General features: G+C 41.5%; 1 protein-coding gene across 2 annotated transcripts; it reads left to right on the forward strand.

Moving 5' to 3' along the window:
• Positions 1 to 260: 260 nt before the first annotated feature.
• On the forward strand, positions 261 to 17,557 carry cdca2 (cell division cycle associated 2). 2 transcript variants are annotated; one of them, XM_030738013.1, is made up of 15 exons: positions 261 to 535; positions 1,008 to 1,200; positions 1,359 to 1,495; positions 6,570 to 6,735; positions 7,148 to 7,299; positions 7,652 to 7,783; positions 10,551 to 10,680; positions 11,544 to 11,860; positions 12,192 to 12,243; positions 12,350 to 12,424; positions 12,839 to 12,975; positions 13,156 to 13,218; positions 13,518 to 13,589; positions 15,727 to 15,892; positions 16,062 to 17,557. In XM_030738013.1, the coding sequence occupies exons 2-15, from the start codon at positions 1,008 to 1,010 to the stop codon at positions 16,961 to 16,963; spliced, it is 2,694 nt and encodes an 897-aa protein (XP_030593873.1). In that variant the 5' UTR covers positions 261 to 535; the 3' UTR covers positions 16,964 to 17,557. The 2 variants fall into 2 exon arrangements, with proteins under 2 accessions (XP_030593873.1, XP_030593875.1); XM_030738015.1 differs by lacking the exon at positions 7,652 to 7,783.
• The last annotated feature ends 4,971 nt before the right edge of the window (positions 17,558 to 22,528 follow it).

A 22,528-nucleotide genomic window follows, 5' to 3' on the forward strand; every position in this document is an offset into this window, starting at 1 on the left:
ATAAAAAATAAAAAATTACTAATGTTAGTTCGCTTTTGCTACGCTACGACTAAATGTTTGCTTCGTAAAGGAGCTGGCTTGTAGGACACCGTTTTCTCTGAGGTTATAGGGGGTCACGTGGTATCTTGTCTTTTATTTCTATTGGCCAATTCATATTAAACGAGTTCCGACCGCTTTCGAGTACTTAAAAATACGGAAGTTAGTTCTCTAGGCCTCCGTATTTAGTCAGTTATTATCAAAATTTTTTGAACTAAGTTATTCCTACTCGTATTTTATATTTGTCAGCAATATACGTTTTTTTTTAGGTAAAAATTATGAGTGAACTATAAGCATAGTCTCGAACGCGGAGGGATCCACAGCGGTCTCTGGTTCTGGTGTGGAGGGTGATTTGAATGGCCTCCTGCTCTTTCTTTTAAATCATTTTATATTTTTACGAACGTCTGTTGAGACAGTTGTGGCCTTTTATAATATAAGAAAACCCAAGTGTGTTTCATATATATTAACGACAGACAACTAAATTATCCAAATACACAAGGTAAGTTTTTAACTTGTTGCCACTGTAATGACGCCGCTGCTGCTGTTAGCCAGCGACGAGTAAAGCTTAACAAACTACGGTTAAACAACGGTCGTGCGGGATTAATTGTCTCTTTTCATGTGGCAGTAACAACGCAGCTTTGCAGACAGGAGTGTGACTGCAACTATTGAACTGCTCCTGAACATTTCTAGTTCATTACTCGTTACCTGAACGCTTTTATTGCAGAGCGTGTGTACACAGTCCTGAGTAAATCTTAGCACGGCGTTGAGAGGATGTCACAGAAACATTTATTTTTATATCGGGCGAAATCCTGTTGCAGCATGCGTCTTATAGGAATTAGTTGTTATGGAAATGCATGCAGCTGAGTAGCCTGCTTTTGTAACCCCTTTAGCAACGTCTGTTATCACTCTAGCTGTCCTTATGTGGTTCTTCAGCACCGCGTTTATAAGTCGTACTCATGTTGTCAATGCAGATGGCTACAGTGGAGATCAGCACTGCCGCCAGTGAGGGTGATCACGAGGGGCGAGCACTGTGTCCCTCAGAAGAGGACGCCCCCTCGCTTGAAACCTCAGCCCCCCTGAATTTCTCTGAGCTCACACCTAGTCAGTTTGGCATCTCTGTGCAGAGTTTCACCCCAGCAGCATCAGCGTCATCAAACCGCAAAGGTGAGAGGACAGGTCTTTATTTGGCTGCAGCTGCTGTTGCTTTCACACTAGTAGAGAGCGAGGAAAACTGTACAATAATTGTCAAAAGAAGGTTTATGTTTCTTGTATGTGGAATCAATCAAGTGTTAGTCTAGCACCATTGTTCTCTCTCACTACAGATAAGTCGCGTCTAGCACAACTAAAAGCCAGGCGGAGGTCCAGTGTTGGTGTCCGGGGCTCCCCAGAGACAAATTCTCTCATCCGCTTCATGGCACAGCAGAAGATGAAGACTCCACCAACATTTCAGACTCCAGAGGTGAGATATTTGTCGGGTTGCAAATCTGGTGCCCTTGTCACGTCCTATTAGAGTGTGAGACAGTTGTTCGGACTACTCTGGCTTTCAATTGGCTGTGATCAGTATTGAAACTGACGTAGATTACTGATACAGGGCACAATGGTACACCATACTTTCAATCTTTCTTTATGACACACACACACACACAAGAATGGTAACTGCCACTGCTGCAATGCATACTGACATACAGTTGGGCCCATAAAAATTGTCATTTTGCTTCTGTACACAACCACAGTGGAGTTCAGATTTGAGTGTTGCTGATCTTACTAGTCCCATCCATCCATACAGTTTCTTAACCACTTATACAATTCATGGCCATGGGGGTCTGGAGCCTGCACAGGTTGCCAATCCATCACAGGGGCTAACAGTGATAGATAACCATTCACACTCACATTCACACCTACAGCTAAATTAGAATTGCTGTCTAACTTAGCTGTCTAACTTTGGACTGCCTGGAGGGTGCTGGAGTACCCAGTCCTGTCAGCCTATAAATTCTTTGCCCAGTAAGTTATAAGCCTGTGAAAATGGATGGATTGTGTTAAATTGTTGTTAATCCTAAACTGCTAATGTAATATGTTAGTTTAATTCTTCACCTTCGCTTCAGCCAGCTCTTGACTGCTGCATTTCAAATCCATTGTGGTGGTGTCCAGAAGCAAAATTATGAAAACTCTGTCATTATCAAAAATGCATAGACCCGACTGTAAGTGCACTCTTACATCTAGTTTAATCCTACAAGTGTCGCCCAGTGTCACCAGTACATGCCAAAAGTGATGGATGCTGTTGGTACACACCAGCCTTTGGTGTCGTTTCAGCTTCTTATGCGCTTCCTGATTTGATTTATTTGTAAGAATAGGATGAACACATGTCAGGCTTTATTGTCATTTTATTGATATCAGCACAGGAGCTCAGAGATTCTCAGATTATATCTAGCGTGACGCTCTGAAGGATGAGACTTTCTGGAGAAATAATCACTTATGATTTCTCTTTCAACTTCTGCCGCTATACCAGGATCTCTTAGTTTCATAAGATAACATCAAAGAGAGGACTCTTTAAAGTTGACAGTGCGATAATGAGATTGATAAAGCGTTTTTAGCTTTACAGTTACTAAATATTTACATTTGGGCTTACGCTGGTTCGTATTTTAATATAATTCATGAAATTGTTAACAAATCTTAACTGAGTACCCTTTAAACACACGTTGTGGGACTTCACCGAAGTGTCAATTAAAACAATACGCTGACCTGGGGGAACACAGGCAGTCATGTCTGACTTGACTAACACATGTAACACGCAGTTGTTTACATAGGCGTATTCTGTGCGACGATCAGCTTTTGAAGTGCACTCAAAGTTTATATCGACAGTAGCTTTATGCATCGGCATTAGCTTAATGCGGTAAATGAACAGAGCAGAACAAAAATATGACAGAGCTCCTGCTGTGACAGTGCCATTTGAATGACAGAATGACTTCTGGCAAAAGGTGTTAAATAAAGCAGAGTTACGTACAAGGGATTACTGTCAGAGCGAAGAGCTGTGCAGCCCGCCAGATGTGAATGATTGAAGCAGAAACGATACTGAATGTGTAGCTCAGTCTCCCTGTGATGTACAGTATAGAGCGTGACAAAGAGAATCTAAACCAACAACATATGCAACAAGTGGTGGTAGCATCTTCACTTATGTTTGACTTTTAGAAATGCCTAAGTTAATATAATTAAGATTTCAGATTTAAAACAGTAAGGCCCTTTTTTTTCCCCTCTAATCTCTAATAAAAATAGCAGTGTGATAGAAAACAGGGTGAATAATGAGCCCTCTTCAGAAGTGGTTTATATAACATTGCTGGTTTGTTGAACTGTTAAGAGATATGATTGTGTCACTGAGATGTTAGTAATTTTTTTTTTTTTTAAATGACACTCGTGATTTTATACTGTAGACAATACAAGAAGCTGGGTAAAGGGCCCGATTTATTAACTGCATAAGCGATCCGTGCAGTGCCACAGCTTTGGCTCTTGTGTAGTTTTGCATATTTCTGCTCACTGCTGCCATTTTAATGTGGATCTTTGGAGAGAGGGGAAGAATCATTGTCCAGTATAAGACTTGTGCACGCCGTGTATGTATTACAAGCAGCAAACACTACAGCGAGCAGAGCAGTTTATTCATATTACTGCAAAGAGACGGTCCTTAATGAAAACTGCAGAGAGCACAAAAGCTGCTTTTGTTTCTTCTTCTTCTTTTTTAACCCTTTCTGGTGTCTGATCTGTTACGTAACATTGACATGTCTGTCAAAACACAGCTATTGACTCAGACATGAAGTGTGAATCTTCAGGTGTCACTAATTGTAACTCAGCTGCCTGTTTTGCCCACAGGTGGCTCAGATTCCTGTTCCTTTGTTTTTAATGATTAGCTGCAGCATCGTACAGTATGCAGCAACAAAACAAGGGGTAGCACGTCCATTGCATTGATCATTACTGAAATGAACTGGGCCATGTTATGCTGTCAGCAGTTATTTTGCCTGCTGTCGCTCGAAGTTGCTGAACGTCCTTTAGCTTCAGTGGCCTCTGGTCGTCGCATCACTGAATCTTTTTCTGTGTGGCTGACCCTTAAAGGTCTCTGATATAAACTCTTAACTGTCAGAATATGTTCTATACTGGTTAAAAAAATTAAAGGAATGTTTTTTAATCAGAGTATGGCATCGAGTCAGTTAATATTGATCTGAGATATTGACCTGGTAAGTTAAGTGGCGGAGGGGGTTGTTAATCAGTTTCAGCTGCTTTTATTGTTAATGAAATTAGCAGCAGGTGCACTAGAGGGTCAACAGTGAGACAACCCCCAAAACGGGAATAGTTTTACATACAAACTACTGAGTACCATTTTTGAGTTGCTGCAGTGATATTTTGGCAAAATGGACTAGCCTGCAGGATTATTTTTTCCACTTTGCTTTTTGTATATGCAAACCTATGCAAAACCGAGACATGATGTTATAAGAGGAGTAGTAGTAGTAGTAGTAGTAGTAGTAGTAGTAGTAGTAGTAGTAGTAGTAGTAGTAGAAGAAGAAGAATGGGACATTGACACAGAAATTCACATGTATTTAGCTGGCGGGGCAGAAAATCTGAAAACATGAGGTTTTGGTCCCGATTTGCTGCCAAGTCCCTTTAACACTCCTGCGATTGCAGCTAATTGAAGACAGATTAAAAATATTGATTCTGTTGGTGTTTATTCAAATAAAATAAACACAACTAAGGTGATTTTGATGTCTCCTTCATTATGGAACAGTGTGAGACCCGTGTGCAGTTGTTGGGCATAAAGTTTATAGTTTCAGAGCTTTATCGTGCCTGGCACGTTGGAGATGAATGGCAGCACCGAGTGCTAAAATAAATATGTATATCTTGTGAATTTGTATGATTAACAATTTGCTGCAGCTTTCTTGCAGCATCAGTGTCTCTTTTGGGGTATTTTATATTATTCATCTATTATTTGTCCTTCTCCATGACCTGCTACACCTGACTGAAATTGGCAGCACTCGATTGGTTTATTTTATGCTGAAAAACCATCAAATGACTCATCAAATACCTCCTGAACCAGAAAGCCTGGGTTAACAAGGAAAGTTTATGGCTGCTGTTATGTTTATAGGTTTTGTCGAGCCACTTAATGCAGGGAAAGCCTGACTGTGGCGAGCTTGCATAGTAGTACACATTTCAGAGTTTTAAAACTCCCGTTAACAACCGCTGACATGTTTACACCATAATGATTTTTCTCTTCTGTGTGTCGCTGTTCTCAGCATGTTCTGAATCACAGTCGGCCATAGCTCAGCTTTTTGGAGCATTTTTTCCGTTTAGTTAACAATAGACACCCTCTGAGTGTGACTTATTCATATTTTGTGATGCTTGCTACAGTTTGCTTCCAACAACACAGCTGTAGATCAGCCTGTAATTCTAATTATTTAAAGCTGTGGAACACACAATGCTTTTGAATTATGCGCATTTATGTGGTGAGGCTTTTAAATACCGAACTTCTGCCCCAGCTCACCTGTCTGAGCAATAAGGAAAGGAGGCGGCCCCTGCAAAAGTTTAACCAATTAAACGGTAATGTTCACAAGCTCAGTTATTTTAAGGATGACAGATTAAATGAAATATCAACAGAGTGTCCTAGTAATGGTGGTGAGCCTCCCAAAAGAACTTCAGCACACATTGGCATTGATTGTACAAGTGTGCTCATCAAAGCCTTCAGTGACCCCCTGATGCCCTGTGGATGGGGACACTGTCATTCTGAAAAAGAATCATCACGCTGTACAACTTTGTATTGATTTGCATTGCTCTTTCTCTCTAAGGGCACTGATGGACTCAAACTATGTCAACAAAATCCCCCCTTCAAGATAGCATCTCACTGTAGGGGGAGGGGCTTCCCTTTCATTTATCATGTCTGGTAACACTGTACTTGTTTGGAACTCAGCGGAGAAGTTTATTTAAAGACGTATTAGTGTTCTGTCACTCTTGTGTGAATGGTAAGGGCAAAATCTATTTACTTAAGCCACCTGCAAATATAAAGCTATTTGCTTGTTGTGCGTTGCTGTTTTGCTGATGGTTGGTTGATGATCAACATTAGAGGCTCCAGTTGCCTGGGTAACTCTCCAAAGTATTGACTGCCCTCTCATATGTCAGTTAATCTTTTGCTCTCATTGGTAGTCACTTAAATCAGTCGCCTCATAATTGTGAGTTTAACTTGCGGCCCACCCATTTTACGTCACCAGCAGTTATTTCGCCTGTCATTGCTTGCAGTTGCTGAATGTCATTTACATTCAGTGGTTTCTGGTTGCCATGTTGCTGCTTGTTGCTTCCTGTGTGGATGCCCCTTCACTGTGATTTACCTGTTAGATGATGCTCAGCTAAGCAAACTTTAACACTTGTGGAGGGCGTAGATAAGAAGCAGTACGTGATAGATGTGCCGCCACTCTGTAATACCACTTTTGTAATTTCAGAAAGTCTCTGGCCTGTCAAGCTGCATCACTGAGCAGATATGTTTATTTTGCCATCTCAATTCTCAGCTTGTCAGAAATAGCCCCTTCCTTCCCCGGGTCACCTCCACACTGAGGCAGAAGATGGCTTCTTTCCGGAGCCTGATGGATGTGGAGGAGAGTGATGCCTGTGATCCAGTGCCAGCGCAGGACAGCAACACTGGAGGATGCATCAAGACAAGAGATTATCTGTCTGGTGAGGCTGCCTCATTGCCACAGGATTAATAGTTTCATTTTTCAATGAGGATCCATGCCAGAAGGATTTCTTTATGATGTCTGGAGGCATCGTTCATAAAGCAGTGGATTAATGCACTGCACCGTATAAGCCTTACTGTGACAACATCTTACAGCAGGCATCTCTTCTGAGCTTGGTCATCTTCTTAAATGGGGCCAGTTTCTAAGCTGTTTGTTTCTGAAGTGAGACTTTATCTCCATTTCTTTGATCAGAGGTTTTTGTCCCCTAAGCTGTGTTTTTATCATATATTATTTGAAGTGTGATATTTTGTTTTTATTTAACTTGGATGTCCCCAAGTCCCATTTGTTTTTCTGTTTATGTAATATGCCTTTTTTTTTTAATTGATGACAATTTTTTTTTCCTCCACTCTCAGATGAGAACAGCCATGGTGGAGGAAAGGAGAACAACCCTCCAATGACGCCCACATCCAGCAAGAGGAGGCGCACTGCCCCCCCAGAAAGCTGCAGTGTGGAGATTAGAGAGGCCAGCGCGCCTACCCTCTACTCTACTTTGAAGGAGCAGGAGGTACACCAACTCACTCTGACTCACTCACTTAACTGACTGCTGTAAATAATTTAGCTAAAAGGTTTTTACCTCTGTGCGCCTGGCTCCCATTGAAGCTGCTGATTATTTTTAACTCCTTTATGAATGGTAGATCTCAGAGCCAAACAGGTTTTTTTTTTTTTTTTCCCTAAACTGCAAGCTTCCAATAAGAGAAATAAACCAACAAGCTCTTCCAAGCAAAAAAGTTGCCTTTTTTTTAAATTTCAGAGTTTTAATATCCTATCCTGTTAGTTCTATCCATAGTAGGTTTCTTCTTGTTCTAATGCAGTACAGTACAGTGAAAGCAGTTAGAATTTATTACCCGTGCTCACAGGTGGATGAAGAGCGGGCGAGGCAGGCTGTTACACAAGGACCGGCGCCATCCGGTGACTCTGTGGAAGAGGAACAAGTTGTGATCAAAGCAAACTTTGACCTCAAGGCCTCGTCCTCCACTGAGAACCTTCAGGTTAGGATTCAGCTGCAACACACACATGTTCAGGCAGAAGTTGGTGCAGACGTTTAGTGACTGTTTTAACAGACAGGGCCTTTGTTCTGCTGTGAAGTCATTTGAGTATCACAATGATTTTTAACATGATTTAAATGCCATAAACAGCTGTTGCATCCAGATTAATTTGGCAGTTTTAAAATGCTTTTGCAGAATTCTTAATTAAAATGAAGTTGTTACATGAATTAATCAAGACAGCTTTATTGAATGAAGCGTGATGGCGTTTGCCCTCCGGCTCGGTATAGCACGCTCCTCTGTCAGTGTGAGGGAGAGCAGCTGCAGCCACGCAGCAGAGGACTGTTAGCGAGATATGTCAAGCTCCAAGTCAGAGTTTTCAGTGTCACTAAGGTGGTTCTCTTTATCTGTTTAGCTCACCATAGAAACTTGGTGGTCTGGAGCAGGTTGTGTTCTGAGTTCTGGTTTAAAATCATCTTGAAGTGTCAGATTTTCACTCATTCTTTTATTTTCAGTGTGCTCAAAATCAGATTCTCTGCTGAAAGAATTAATCTTCTAAGAATTAATCTTCTTTACAACCTGTTGAGCTGAATTTTACTAACACAAAAAAAGGAACACGTGGTACGATTACAGCAAAATGCGCTATGTAGTCACAGGAATTAATATGCATTCAGTTAGTTATGCACAAAATAGATGAGTTTTTATGTTTGGTTCTTATCTGATGTGAACTTTTTTTAATGCACTTTTAGCTCATAGAACACACAGAATAGAAAATTGATCAGTCTGTTTGTAGGCTATTTATCGCTGAGAAGATTAAATCAGTAAACTTTTATTTCACTTTGATCAGGCCACAAACTAAAGTGATTTCCATATCTCCTCTTTCAGAGTGTTTGATAGGGTCAAACCTGAATGCACTTTATTTTAAATGAAGCTACTTTGAGCTGCTCCCTTGTCACAGCTAAATCTATCAGTTTCAGAGCTCAAATAAAATAAATGGCACCGTTGAGAGCAAGCTGCGGTAGAAATATAGATATATTCATTCATAAATTCACAAGATTAATGATAACAATGCAGCATGTCCTCCTGCTGTACTAGTTTACGCCTTACGAGTTAAAAAAAAACATTTATCGTTTATTCATAGATTTCCTCATCCGTTTTTCTGATGTCTCTGAATGAAGCAGGCAGCACTGAGTTTGTGTGTGTGTGTGGAGTTTTTTTTTTTTTTTTTTTAAAGAAGGATTGTCCATCATCCTTTTTATGTGATGTTGGACCCAAAGCCTAGATTAACTTTAACAGCCTTCTGTGATACTCATTATCTCTCACTGGTGTTTTAAGGTTAGCAGAGCCAGGTTAAACAAGGAAAGTCTGACTATGTCAAACTTGCTTCACAGCACGCAGCCCCCTCTGGTGATAGCAGGTAGAGCTGATGTTCTTAAAGTACTTGGTATACACTGTTCCAAAAAAAAAAAAAATTAAGGAACATTTGTTCATCATAGTATTACACAAAGTCAGTTTAACTTGAAGGATATCAGACTCTGAAGTTAGGAAGCATCAACCAGTGTGAATCCATTTCCGCTGCTTTGGTGCAAAAGAAAGTAACAAGTGCATTGGACAGATGCCAACAACATAATGCTCAAGAAGGGAACGGTTTTCAAGGTGGTGGCCACAAACCAGTGCTCTCTTCTTTTTCCTCCTGACTCAGTTTTCTCTCATTTTGCTTTTTGCTAGTGCCAGTTTCACTGCTGATAGCACGAGATGGTGCCTGCAGCCCATTCAGATTGCACAGGTGGTCCAACTCCTCCAGGGTAGCACAGCTATGCATGCCATTACTAGAGGGTTTGCTGTGTCTCCCAGCACATTCTCAGGAGTGTGGCAGAGAAACCAGGAGATGGCTGTTATATGAGGACAGTTGGACAGGGCTGTGGAATGGCCTCAAGGCAGCAAAAAGACTCTTTATATGCTTTTTTTTTTGTGTGTGTGTGTGTGTGTGTGTGTGCGAAGAGGAACAGGAGGAGCACTGCCAGAGCCCTACAAAATTACTTCCAGCAGGCTACTTGTGCAAGTTTGTGATCAAACTGTCGGTAATTGACTCAGTGAGCGTGGCATGAGATCCGGACGTCCTTTAGTGGAACGTCTGCTCTGTGCAGATCAGCTGGCATTCTCCAGAAAACAACAGAACTTGCAGGTCTGCCACTGATGCCCTGTTCTATTCACAGATGATAACAGGTTCATAATGAGCACATTTGACAGTCTGGAGATACTGTGGTGAATGTCATGCTGCCTGCAGCATTGTTCAGCATGACTGGTTTGGCAGTAAGTCGCTGATGGTCTGCGGAGGCATATCCTTGGATATCTGTGGGAGTCAGAATTCTAGCTGGATTATAGGGGATCAAATACTTATTTCACTCAATGACATGGAAATCAATTTATGGCATTTATATAATGAATGCATTTTTGGTTGATATTATGTCACTCTCCATTCAAATGAAACTACCATAAAATTAGAGACTGTTGATTTTTTTTCTAAGTGAGCAAACTTACAAACTCATCAGAGGATCAAATAATTATTTCCCCCACTGTATTTGAAGGACACCTACTGTGAGCTGATCAAATAAAATAATTTTGGTTGTTCCATGCTCCAGTGTCCTTCTGGATTTTATGTACAAAAATGTATGCTAGTATTGGATAAAGTGCTAATGTCTGTTCTCTATGTTCTTTGTCCTTGAACTACAGTCCAGCAGAATGAAAGCTCTCATGTATTCTCTCTTAATAGGATGATGTCTTTGAACTCCAAAGCCTCAGCCGACCACCTCCTGATGATCCTGCAGCCGCTTCGCTACCACAGCGTTCCTCCCCCTTCCGCATCCCCTCTCTCTCTTTGTTGCTGGAGATGAAGCCCACAGGTGAGCACACGTCGCTCTCTGTGGCCTTGTTAGAGCGACTGACCTTTTATCTTGGTTTAGCCTTTGAGGCCTGGTGCACAGTGGTTTGTTCTAGTGTAGCCAAAGGTTCAGCTCAGCCGACATATTCAGTGAAGAACTTGATGTTTAACTTCATTTGAGTTTCCATAGTGAAGAATATCCTGCTTGTATTTAGCTATATGCAGGTAGCGTGTTGGTGAGTTTAAAAAAAAAAAAGAGAGAGAGAGAGAGTTCGGTTCTACCTTTCTTTTATGAATTTCTGTTTCACTCTGTTGGAATACTTTTTAAACATTACACTTTTCACCTGAGTAACCAAGCACTCAGCTGTACATCACAATCTAATGTAAACAACATGAGCACATCATTAAATCGCTATCACAAGAAGACGGGACCAAGTCACGAGACCACAATATGAATTATGAATCTTAGTATTAACTAATGGCTCTTGGTTTCTGAACTGTTACATCCATAGCATGCAGGTAGTGTTTTCACACAGAATAGTTCACTTCCCATAATACTGGACCTGCTTCATACCTCAGATCCACTTTAGGTATCAGCTTCTTTCCTTAGTTAACCAGATTGTCATGTAGATAAACAAATGAATCTCAATATACAAAAAATGCTAGTCTGTCTTTGTTACTTTTTCTCTCTATTAAAAATTTAATTCTATGTTGATTCACTTTTCTTGTTATTTTTCCTTCTAAGTTGTTTAAAAAAAGACAAGACTAATCCATAGAGTCATAAAGAATTTGTGGCAGAGCAACTTTGCCTCCTGCTGCTTATTACACAATGACTCACACAGAAAATACATATTTGTGCATTTTTATGGTTTTTCTCCATTGCAGGGGAGGACGACTCCAACGGGACACCCACAATGATGATGAGGAAGAAGCGTGTACGTTTCGGAGGTCCCCTCTCGCCTGAGTTTTTCGATAAGAACCTGCCGCCGAGCACCCCGCTACAAAAGGGGGGCACGCCGGCCCGTGGGCAAACTCCCGGCGGGAGCTCCCAGCTTCGTTCGGTGTTGAAGACGCCGCAGAGAAGCAAATCAAAGACACCAGAACATCAGCTGGACCTCAGCAGCCCCACTGCGTTCGGTGCCTCTCCTACACTTGCAATGCCTCGCAAGCGCAGAATGCCCTCTGAGGAGGAGGATGGAAAGGTAGACAAGATTCCAGCGCTGTCATTAAGTTGTGATGGTAGTATGATGAGTGCACTTTGCGTGTAATAAAATGTTAGTTACAACATTGAAAGTTTATACTGGCATCACCTACAAACAAGATTTCCCCAATATCATTCTCTTTATTTATTAGTATTAGTGTTGTCAGTGCTGTTTACTGCTGTAACTGCTCTGTTATTTATTAGTTGTCTGGTACCCGCATTAGCTGTTGTCTATTGCCTGCAAGACTTAGGATATGACCCACTATCTAGTCTTGATTATAAATATTATAGTCATCAGTGAATAATATTGCTTCTCTATTTTCTGGTCCTAGATTGTTTTCCCTTCAGTGGAGGAGATTGGCTCTGCTGTGGCGAGTGATACAGGTTGATTACAGTTTATTGACCCTGAGAGAAATGGCTTATTGTCTCCAGTGAAATGCAATCCAGCTCTGATATGATAACAGCTTTCTTTCATTTGTTTCATTTTCAGAATGGGTGTGGGATGCCCAGCTGCTGAATTTAAACACTGCGTTCCACGAGGAGTCTCTTTCTCAGATTCTGACAGGTAAACTGCTGTCATAGTTTGTCTTTTTTTTTTATTATCACTTAGATTCCTGTCTTCATTGATCTACTTCTCTAACCTCTGCTGTCTCCTGGCAAATCTGAAAATGTCAAGGTAAAAGACTTCTCACAAATGGAAGTTAAGTTTGTGTGTGGCTTAATCAAGTCAGGAGTCTCATTTTGACTTCATACTAAGAAATTAAGTTGCCCATCTATAAAAACTGATACAAATCAGGGAAGGCAGAATTAGAAACCACTTTGAGAGTTTAAAGGCAGTGCAGTACACCTTTTGTCATTTGAAATGAATTAATACATGTGAGTCATGTTTCCGTGCCAATCAGCAGAATCAGTATTATTATAATTGCTAAATTCTCAAACAGTAGTCTTTTCAGCTGTAATACTGTAGGTTTTCCCCCAGAGTCTGACACCAACCCCAGCACAGCCTCCCAGATGGACATCCCAGCTGAGCCTGAATCCCTGCCAGAGAAGGAGGAGCAACCAGACGCTGGTGTTGGAGGTTCAACTGCAGCCCCATCCAGCAGCAGAAGGAGAAAGGTCTGCCACAATTAAGAATTCTTTTCTTTCTAATTTCTGGGGTTGATCTTTGTGGCCTCATAGTTTTTTTTTTTTTAGTTTCATAATTGTTTATTGCTATCCCCCCACACACAGACACACACACACACACACAGAATTGTATTTAACTTACTAAAAACATGTGAATTTGTCTGATTGCAGCCAGCACCAAAACAGGAACTGGGAAGCAAACCCACAGCTCGCTCCAGGAGTCGAAAAAGGAAGGTGTGCTATTCCCATAAACTGTATGATTCACCTGTGGAAATGTTCATTTAGCAGCAAAGATGGTCTTTTTTTAATAATTTGGAGGTCATAACACTTTCCAATCTAATCTACTGTTTAATTCCACTGGATCTGAACTTAATCACATCTGAGAACTTTTACTTTAGGCGTGTGTGTGTGTGTGTGTGTGTGTGTGTGTGTGTGTGTGTGTGTGTGTGTGTGTGTGAGAGAGAGAGAGAGAGAGAGAGTGTGGCAGAGAGTCTATATAATATATCCTCAGGCAAACTTTTCTCTTCCCCCAGCTGCCAGAAGAGAGTGAACCTGCGAAGAGGTCGACGCGGTCTGCTGCCAAGTCGGCCTCTGGGAAGATTATGGTGAGCTGGATGAGTGTGCTTGTTTGAGTTCTCTTTACATCACTTCACTGAGGGCTTTGGAGACGTGTCTTTTTAGAAGCTGTCATAGAGATGGTGGCTGCACAATCTGACTATGTCTTCCCCTGTTTGTTTTAAGGGAAGAGGTTAGTATGTATTCATGTTAATATACCCTAGTGTTGCCCCATATAGAGCAGCAAATGGCACATCTATCGTGCTTGCTGTGATGTCATATATATATATATATATATATATATATATATATATATATATATATATATATATATATATATATATATATATATATATAATATATATATATATATATATATATATAAAGTATAAGTGGGAATTCTGAATTCCTAATTGATCAAGTTGTGCATGAATGGAGAGCCTACACGGCTGTCACAGATACTGAAGATGCACATGCTAAACAATGACCTCAAATCTGAGGTATGTGTCTTTTATATACTGTTAGGTATAGGCCACTATCATCGTCTCTTTAGTCTTTCAATTACAGAAAAGGCTGGAGATGATCTGTTTCTGTTGTCAAGAGATCCCATTAAAAAAAAAAAAGTTATTCCATCCATTTTCACCCAGCGTGTTTGTACCGGGCAGCTAAACCCATTTCCACTGCTGTTAAAGACATAAATCATTAAAAACAAATCACACATATATGCATCACTATCTTTTTTTTATAGCAAGGAAATGTGATAGTATTTACAAATACCATTTACTCATAGTTAGTAGGATAGGATGTTAGAGTGGGGCAGAGGAAAGGGAAACAAAGTACAGAATAAAAAATATAAACACTGACAAAAACACTATAATTATGCATTTACTGCCTGGTGCATACTGCACTTGGCTAGTAAATGTGTGGAAGCATTTGTATGAGGACAATTGTTTTTGAAGCACGTGTGTAAAACATACTTGGTCTGCCTACACTTTTGTTGCCCCCCCCCTTTTTCTCTTCAATACCTGTTGTTGAATGTGCATTAGATATTCATGGGTCAACACTCGACTGTTGCAAAGCATAAAAAAAAAGTAGGATAAGTGAAATGGATTTAGCCCGGGGCAGGCCAAGTGAAAGAATGCATGAGCACACAGGTTCCTGATAGCTGTCTAGACTGCAGCTCATGTTACTGCAGACCATTTACTGAGTGTGCAGGGTCCAGCTCTTCAAACAGTACGTGTCCACAGGATCATTTCCACCCTTCCTGTTTCATTTTCAGATAGTATTCTGGCAGCATCGTGTCAGATAGGCTGCTTTATGTACAGTAGGTGCATTTGGTACACCTTGCATGAAAAATGTTTAAACCAGCCTTTGTCAGATTAAAATGAGAGCAGATTGATTAACTCAGTATGTTCTCACCTCAGATGCTTTCAAAAAGATTTCCTAGGCCTGTTTTTGTACTACAGGAGAAAAGTTGGCAAACAAGCCAGCATGTTGTTTTCATTTTGAAAGCCGCCGTGAGGCGTTCGCCCAGTCAGGTACAGCCCAGTGTTCACACGGAGGATGCAGGAGAGAGAGCTCCAGTTAAGTACTGTATGGTTGCAAGCTCATTAAAGTGTCCGGTCCTGGAAGCAGGGTGAACCCTCACATGCAGAAAATGCCCCCCCTTAGACACAAACTGTAACTGTGTGTAGGTTTCTTTCCTTCATAGATGAATGCTCAGGACTGTATTTAAAGCTCTGTGGCTTCCTATTGGTCAGGTTTGCCAAATAACTTCTTCAGTTACACTCTCATCACACAGAGCTGATGGCACCAAGTGTCATCTAGGTAGAATTATGAGAATCAAAAGGGTTATAGGGTTTATACTGATAAGAAATACAAATACAGTAGTGGTGTTGAGGAGGGGGAATAACCCACATTAACCAAACAGTGTGAGCAGTCATTGTCCTTTAGAGGAATTTAGTAAGCAGTTACTTTAAATTTGTGTGAAATCATAAAACATTTTCAGCTTTTTGTTTTTATGTTTTTGTTTATTAAAGATGTTTGTGTACTAGTTAATCATTATTAATCAAACGTGCAAGAACAAAACACTGCAAATCATATCAGAGGTGGATACCTGCCAGCTTTCAAACTTCAATAAACTTGTCAATACAGACTTTTCTAACGCTGCAGTTTGTTGTTCCGCAGATGACCTTCTCCACAACCCGTCGATGGAACAAGGACGTGGACCGCTCGCTGTACAGCTCCCGTGAATACGCTTCCAAGAACCCCACCCTGAGTCCCATCACTGAGAGGCTGTCCTTCATCAGTCAGTCTCCAGCAAAGCAACAGACTCCTTCAGTGAGCTGCAAGGGTAAAATATGCAGGCACTAAATTTCTTATAATAAGATGAATCAGCCAGTGTGTGATTTAGCCTGTATTTTGTATGGAGTAATTATCAGTCACAAACTTTATTTTATTCCCTAAAAAGTTAATAGAAAACATTTTTTTTTCTGAGATTTTGTCCTCATTTCTCTTAACAGCCCAAAATCAGGAAATCCATCTAAACCCTGAGATGGCTGATGACACTCACATGACACATGACCTCAGTGTGACAAACGCCTCAGAAACTGCTGTAGAAGATTCTGTCACGTCTCCCAACGTGAGTGAAAAAAGTGCTGCTGAACAGGACAGCAGGCTGTCAGCGCTGAGGGGCAGAGGAAGAGGACTGAAGAAAAGGAAGGTCAGTGTGGCTGACAGTGACCTGCTAAGTGAGGAGCCTCAGGACCAGACTAGAGGGGGGAGAGAGCAGCACTGTGAAGAGCAAACCACTACTAGCCTTGAGCTATCAACGGGAATCCCTTCTATACATGAAGAGAGGGAAGTTGACACTGTAGAACTTTGTGCCCAGACCTCTGCCGATAATCCCTGCTCAGACTCAGAACATCATGTGAGCACACATGCACCCACCTCAGACTGCCCAACCAACACAGAGTCAGCACAAGGAGAAGCCAAGCGGGGCAGGAGGAGCTCAGTCACACAGGAGCAGCAGCAGAACTACCCAAAGAAGCAACAGCCCAGCCATGAAAAGCAGGAGGAACGACAGGGAGGCCAAGTAGCTGGCCCACAGGAAAGCATCCAGTCGAGCTCTGATGGCCAAGAAGAGGAGGGAGTAGCTCATGTGGACCTTGCTCCTTGGCAAGCTGACTTTAATTTTGAGGATGTGTTTAAACCTGTTGGCACTAGAGGGCAGCGCTCAGTGCGCCGCAGCCTGAGGAACCAGATAAATGCTGAGAATGGCAGCAGCGGAGGGCTCGTCTGGCTGCCTCACACCTCCCCCGACTCCAGCATAAAGACCTGCAGGAGGACCCGGGGCCGCTGTCTCAGTGCTGCTCTGCCCATCCAACCTTTGCTCCCTGAGGAGACACAAGATGCCTCCTCCTGAGATCATTTGCTTAACTTAATGAACTGAGATTAACTGGAAATTAAAAAATATATATTGATTACACCTCTGCAGGCCACTGATTCCCTAAAAGAACAAACTGTTTTACACTAGTTCAAATATTGATTTTTTTTTTTTTTTTTTTTTCCTCTTTGAATTATTAGAGGCGACCAGCAATTTGTGACCGGTTTCCCTCCAGTAACTAAGCCAGTCAATATGCTGAGAGCTCAATCATCTCTGCTGACCACCTGATCAATATCCTACCACTCAGCTGGTAATCACAGTGCATCTTCAGTCTGCCTCTCCAAAGTCACTGGATCAAGCATCTCCAAGTCAATATCTACTCTTGTGGTTGAATGAAGATGGCTGTATTGCATTCAGTGTCAGCCAAGCTGGACGTTTTTTACACAGAGAAATTAAACTATATGCTCAAATAATTCTGTTCATTTGTGGTTCGGGCTTTTTCTTTTTTTTCTTTTTAAACGATCTAAGCATTTGAGATCGGTGAAATGTCAGAATGTACCTTGTGAGTGTCTGCTTCTAATTAAATGTACTGCTTCTATGTAAAGACAGCACATTAGGCTAAACTGTGTTCATTTAAAAGGATGCTTCAAACTCATTTAGAGCAAATTAATCCAAATAAAGCAGCCACTGTCTCTACAAATGTGGCGTTCCAGCTGTGTGTGGTCACTCGAGTTCAAGTACAGCAGCTTTCCCTTTGCATAAACTGTTCTGTTCTGCATTTTAAACACAGCCAAATGCCTGAAAGTAAATTGACCTCTAACCCCAAGTTCCAGCAGTTATAGATTTTAAAATCTGCTGCTCTATACTGGCTCCATCCATCTGTCACAGAGAGCAGTAACAAATTGAGTTTCAGATTCAGTTCACATAGGAAAATTGGCTCGCAGAATGATGCATGACTGTAATCTATCCATCACTGAGTAATTGACTGCCTCCTTTTACATCAAGTCAGAGTCACTTGGCTGAAGGACGCCAGAGGTTTTTGCCCCCCCCCCAAGTGATCTGCCAAGGCCTTTTCTGTTCTGTATTCCCACTGGAAGACAGATGGACAAACTCATAAGCCCAGTGAGGTAGTGTTGTGTTGACCCAGTGGGGCAATGGTGCCATCTGGTGGTGGTTTTGAGTTATTGCATGTAACTAAGTACTGATCTGCCACTCTTGGCATTGAAGTGAGGAAAAGCTGCTGCTGTCGAGAGTGGGAATAACATACATGCGAGTTTTATTTTAATGATGGGTGCTACTGCTTGGAGGGAGAAAAAAAAAAAAGCTAGACACTTGTGTGTTTTTCCCTTTGACTGTGACTGTGGGTCTGCCCTTGTCTCTTTTAAAACTTGTCATCTTTGTAAATAGGGAGTTTATAGAGTTGAAGCCAAACTGCTGCACCTCTATAATGCGAGTGGGTGTTGGGTGTGTTGTCTGTGAGAGAGCTGGAGCGAGTGTGTGTGTGTGTGTACGTGAGGGGTGTGAAGCCCCTGTCCCTGGCAGACGGGCATACTGAAGGCGGCTTAACACAAGAACAATGGGGTCCTTTGACCAAAACGACACCCCCAAGACATGTGGCCTCCTGTCACCGTGGCAACCCCCCATGGGACAGAGAGCGGGGTGACAGCTGGAGAGGAGGACTTACAAAAATGGAGTCCATTTCTTTCCACTGAAGCTCTCCCACTCTCTATCTTTCCCCTCTTCTCCCTGCCCTCCTCCTACACTTGGCCCTTGTGAATGTGGGTTACATCTCATTTTACAGCTTCATGCGATTGACCTTATGGGCTTGACTTACCACCTACAAATCCTCCAGAGGAAAAATAAAGAATCAGAGCCAACAATAAATCAGGTCTTTGTTGGCTCTCGTTGCCGTCAGTAATACGAGCGCATTGAGCTCACTGACAAATATGCGCCTGAGCCACAAGATTTCACACTCACTGTACGCTTGATTTTACGCCTCGTTTTAAAACGGATGATCACTTTCTGTACAAACACAAAGAGGCATAATCAGTTATTTGTACTTCCAGATTTAGAGACTTTGGACCTTCAATTAGTTAATTAGTTGCTGAATGGTATTAAGTTGTCCTGCTGCCTCTGCCCTTTCTGTGCTGTGTGCTGCGAGCCTTCTATTATTGATGTTCAGAGGCACGATCTCTAAGCCCTACACAGCTCTCCTATGGAGCTAAAGACAGCAGGAGGAGGGCAACAAAACAAAGGCAGGACAACAACAAGAGACCCTCCAGCTACTCTGTTTGGTTTGCTGTCCCAGTGTGTCTGCATGCTGTGACTGGCTCAAACCTGTTTAAGAAAGCTCCCTCTATATGCAGGCAAGAAGGCGTAGTATGGATTTTTCATGCCTAATATAAAAAATTCTGTATCATGTTATTTGTAGTTGGCACATATTAGGATATTGCAATCAATCATTTAGTGCTGCTACTTAAAAATTCAGCTTTCTCATGGATTAAACTTGGAATTTTAACAATGGAGCTCTGCATTTAATTTCCCTTTTAGTCTAAGACTGGGCTTAATCCATGTCTGGGAAAGTGTCTGCACAATTACAGCTGTGACTAACAATTAGGTAATCACTCTCATCCCAAAAAAAAATAAAAAGTGTCCATAATCGTAAAAGAGCTTTTGCTTATAACACAATAAACTTTTTCCTCTATTTAAATTCCTCACATCTCTTTTTTTTTTTTTTTTTGAAGCAACAAGAGTACAGATTCATTTTTCATCACAAAATGTTTTTGGTAAAATGAATCCAACCAAGAGAAAGAGAGACACACACCTTCTAATTCAGTGGTTTTTCATTATTTAAAAATTGTCTGCATTGTAGATTAATACTAAAGTCATCCAAGCCATGAAGAAATACATGTGGAATTATTTAGTAAACAAAAAAAGTGTCAAAGCAGAACATGTTTTAAAGTAGGCGCCTCTTGCTTAATCTTGGCATTTTCTCAGTTTTATGAGGCAGTCACCTGGAATGGCTTTCAGCCAACAGCTGTGCCTCGTCAACTTTGAAAGTCTCCTCAAGTGCAGTCACAAAGACCATCAAACATCATGATGAAAATGGCTCTCATCAGGACCGCCCCAGGAAAGGAAGACCATGAGTTCCCCCTGTTGCACAAGATAGGTTCATCAAAGTTACCAGCCTCAGAAAACGCACGTTAACAGCACCCCAGGTAAGAGCCCACCTAAATGCTTCAGAGTTCATGTAGCACACACATCTCAACATCAGCTGTTCAGAGAAGACTCTGAATCTGGACTTGATGGTCGAATTGCTGTAAAGAAGCCACTCCTTAGGAAGAACAACAAGAGGAAGAGAAGGGCTTGGTCCTTTGGTCTGATGAGTCCAAATTTGAGATTTCTTGTTCCAGACAACGTGTCTTTGTAAGACGCAGAAAAGGTGAGCGGATGGTTCCTACATGAGCAGTTCCCCCAAAGCAGAAGGTGCCTACTTTACTTTACTTTACTAAGCACCTTGAGGCGACTGTTTGTTGTGATTTGGTGCTATATAAATAAAATTGAATTGAATTCTACTTTACTACATGATTCCTTGTCTGTGCCTTCATATTCTGGATGTCTTCAGTATTCATTTACAATGTCGGGGAAAAAAAAAGAAAAACATTGAATGAGAAGGTGTGTCCAAACTTTTGACTGGTACTGAATACAGATACACAGATTTATATCTGCTGGTTTTGAAGGTGGGTTTTTGAGCATGTATTTATTGTATTCAGAGATTTTACATTTTCCCTGTTTTCTTATGCTTCACAATCTTAGCCGTGCGAGGTCATCACTGATGGTAAATGGTACTTGCAGTGCTTAACAAATTTATAAGCCCACCACCCAATGTAAGGTTTATGCCACAGCTGTCCAAATTAACAGCTCTGGTCAAATGACCAGAATCATTTTCTGTAAGCTCTTTAATTTTTACTAAAATATTGTTGATATCCATGAATTTTCCAATTTACTGTTCTACAAAATGCATAAAAAAAATTTAAAAACACATTATTATTTGTTGGTTAAGATGCCGTATCGCAGTTCTTTGCTTGCATTCCTGAACACAAAAACAGGTTTTAGCATTCGAATGTTACGTTTGATTCATTTCCGACTTCTCAGTGAAGTCAAGCGTGCCGCTCAAATCTGGGTACAAAAATGTGAATTCAGTCATTTTTAGTTTTAAACAAGTTTTTGACAGATTTCTAAAATATTTGTGTTTTCTTGTGTTTATGACAGGTGGTCTAATAAATCTGTTAAACACTTTTCTACTCTTTGAGCACTCAAAGTGCTTTCTTAGCCTCACTCAGCCATTCACACACACACACACACACACACGTGTGTGTTCTCTATCTTGCCGAAGGATACTTCGATATACTGACTAGAGGAGCCGGTCATCGAACCTTCCATTTGGGTGGCTGTACCCGCTGAGCCACAGCCACCCTGGATGTGACCCTGACCTGATGTGACCCAAAAGGACTGGCAAATAGTTTGTGATAAGTGTCTAAAATAGAACTAGAAACGGTGCACTCCTGTCTTATATGAGGTCTTGCAGTTGATGGTGTATGTCGGAGTTAAAAACGAGCCATGAGGTGGAGAGAATTGTCTATAAATATGCAAGACGGGATGGCATCAAGGCTTGATGTGGTGAAGGACACAAGAAAAGTTCTGAAGCACTGAAAACCTGCCAGCGTAACTAACCCTTCATCACTCTCGAATTGGAGAAGCCTGGAAGTTCCCACAGTCTACTCTGGCTGCCTAGTAGGGCCCTTGGTCAGAGAGGTAACCAAAACCCAACAGTCACTATAAATGGGATCCACGTGTGCGTTTTAGTACCATTCTGAAAAAAAAAATCATCAGACAGCAAACTGTCGTTTTCAGGCATTTTTGTGTTTCTGCTCTTTGAGCCTAAAACACAGCAGCGGGATTTTCAGACTAAAAGGGTCAGCACCATTTTTTTACTCTTCCATTTTAGTGCTTTTGCACACTCGAGCAGTTTGGATTCCAGGCACGAATGTAGAAGAGTTGAGTTCTAAAAGAAATATGCTTTCATGTAGACACAGCTCTGTGGAGCTCACAGGATGGGAGACAGTGAGAGAAAGATAGCCATCCGTGCAGTACCCCAGCAGTCGGGTCTTTATGGTAGAGCAGTCATATAGAAGCCATTCCTCACTCACATGCATGACAGCCCACTGAGTTTGTTGAAAGGCAACTCGAACAACTCAGACCACGAGAAACAAAAATCCTTGGCTGTATTGAAACTGTCGAAGCAGAAGTAATGGTACTGCATATGTCCATAAAGTTGTAGAACTGGGTAAAGATTCAAAACTACTCTGACACGCAGTGAAACAGAGCACAGGGAAGAGCACAAAGCAGCACCACGGGCTGCAAACTACAGGCTGAAATTAAAGAAGAGGAGGTAAACGATGCTTCCAGTATTATGTGCACTGAGGAAACAGAGAGCGCAAATCCTCACATTGTCTGGACTCGATTTATTCTCCAGTGATACAAACAAGAGAAAACCGGGGTGTACAGATGAGGAAGAGCAGTGCTCACTCGAACGGTAACTCT

This window comes from Archocentrus centrarchus, chromosome 9, assembly GCF_007364275.1.
Source record: "Archocentrus centrarchus isolate MPI-CPG fArcCen1 chromosome 9, fArcCen1, whole genome shotgun sequence".
Taxonomy (NCBI): Eukaryota; Metazoa; Chordata; class Actinopteri; order Cichliformes; family Cichlidae; genus Archocentrus; species Archocentrus centrarchus.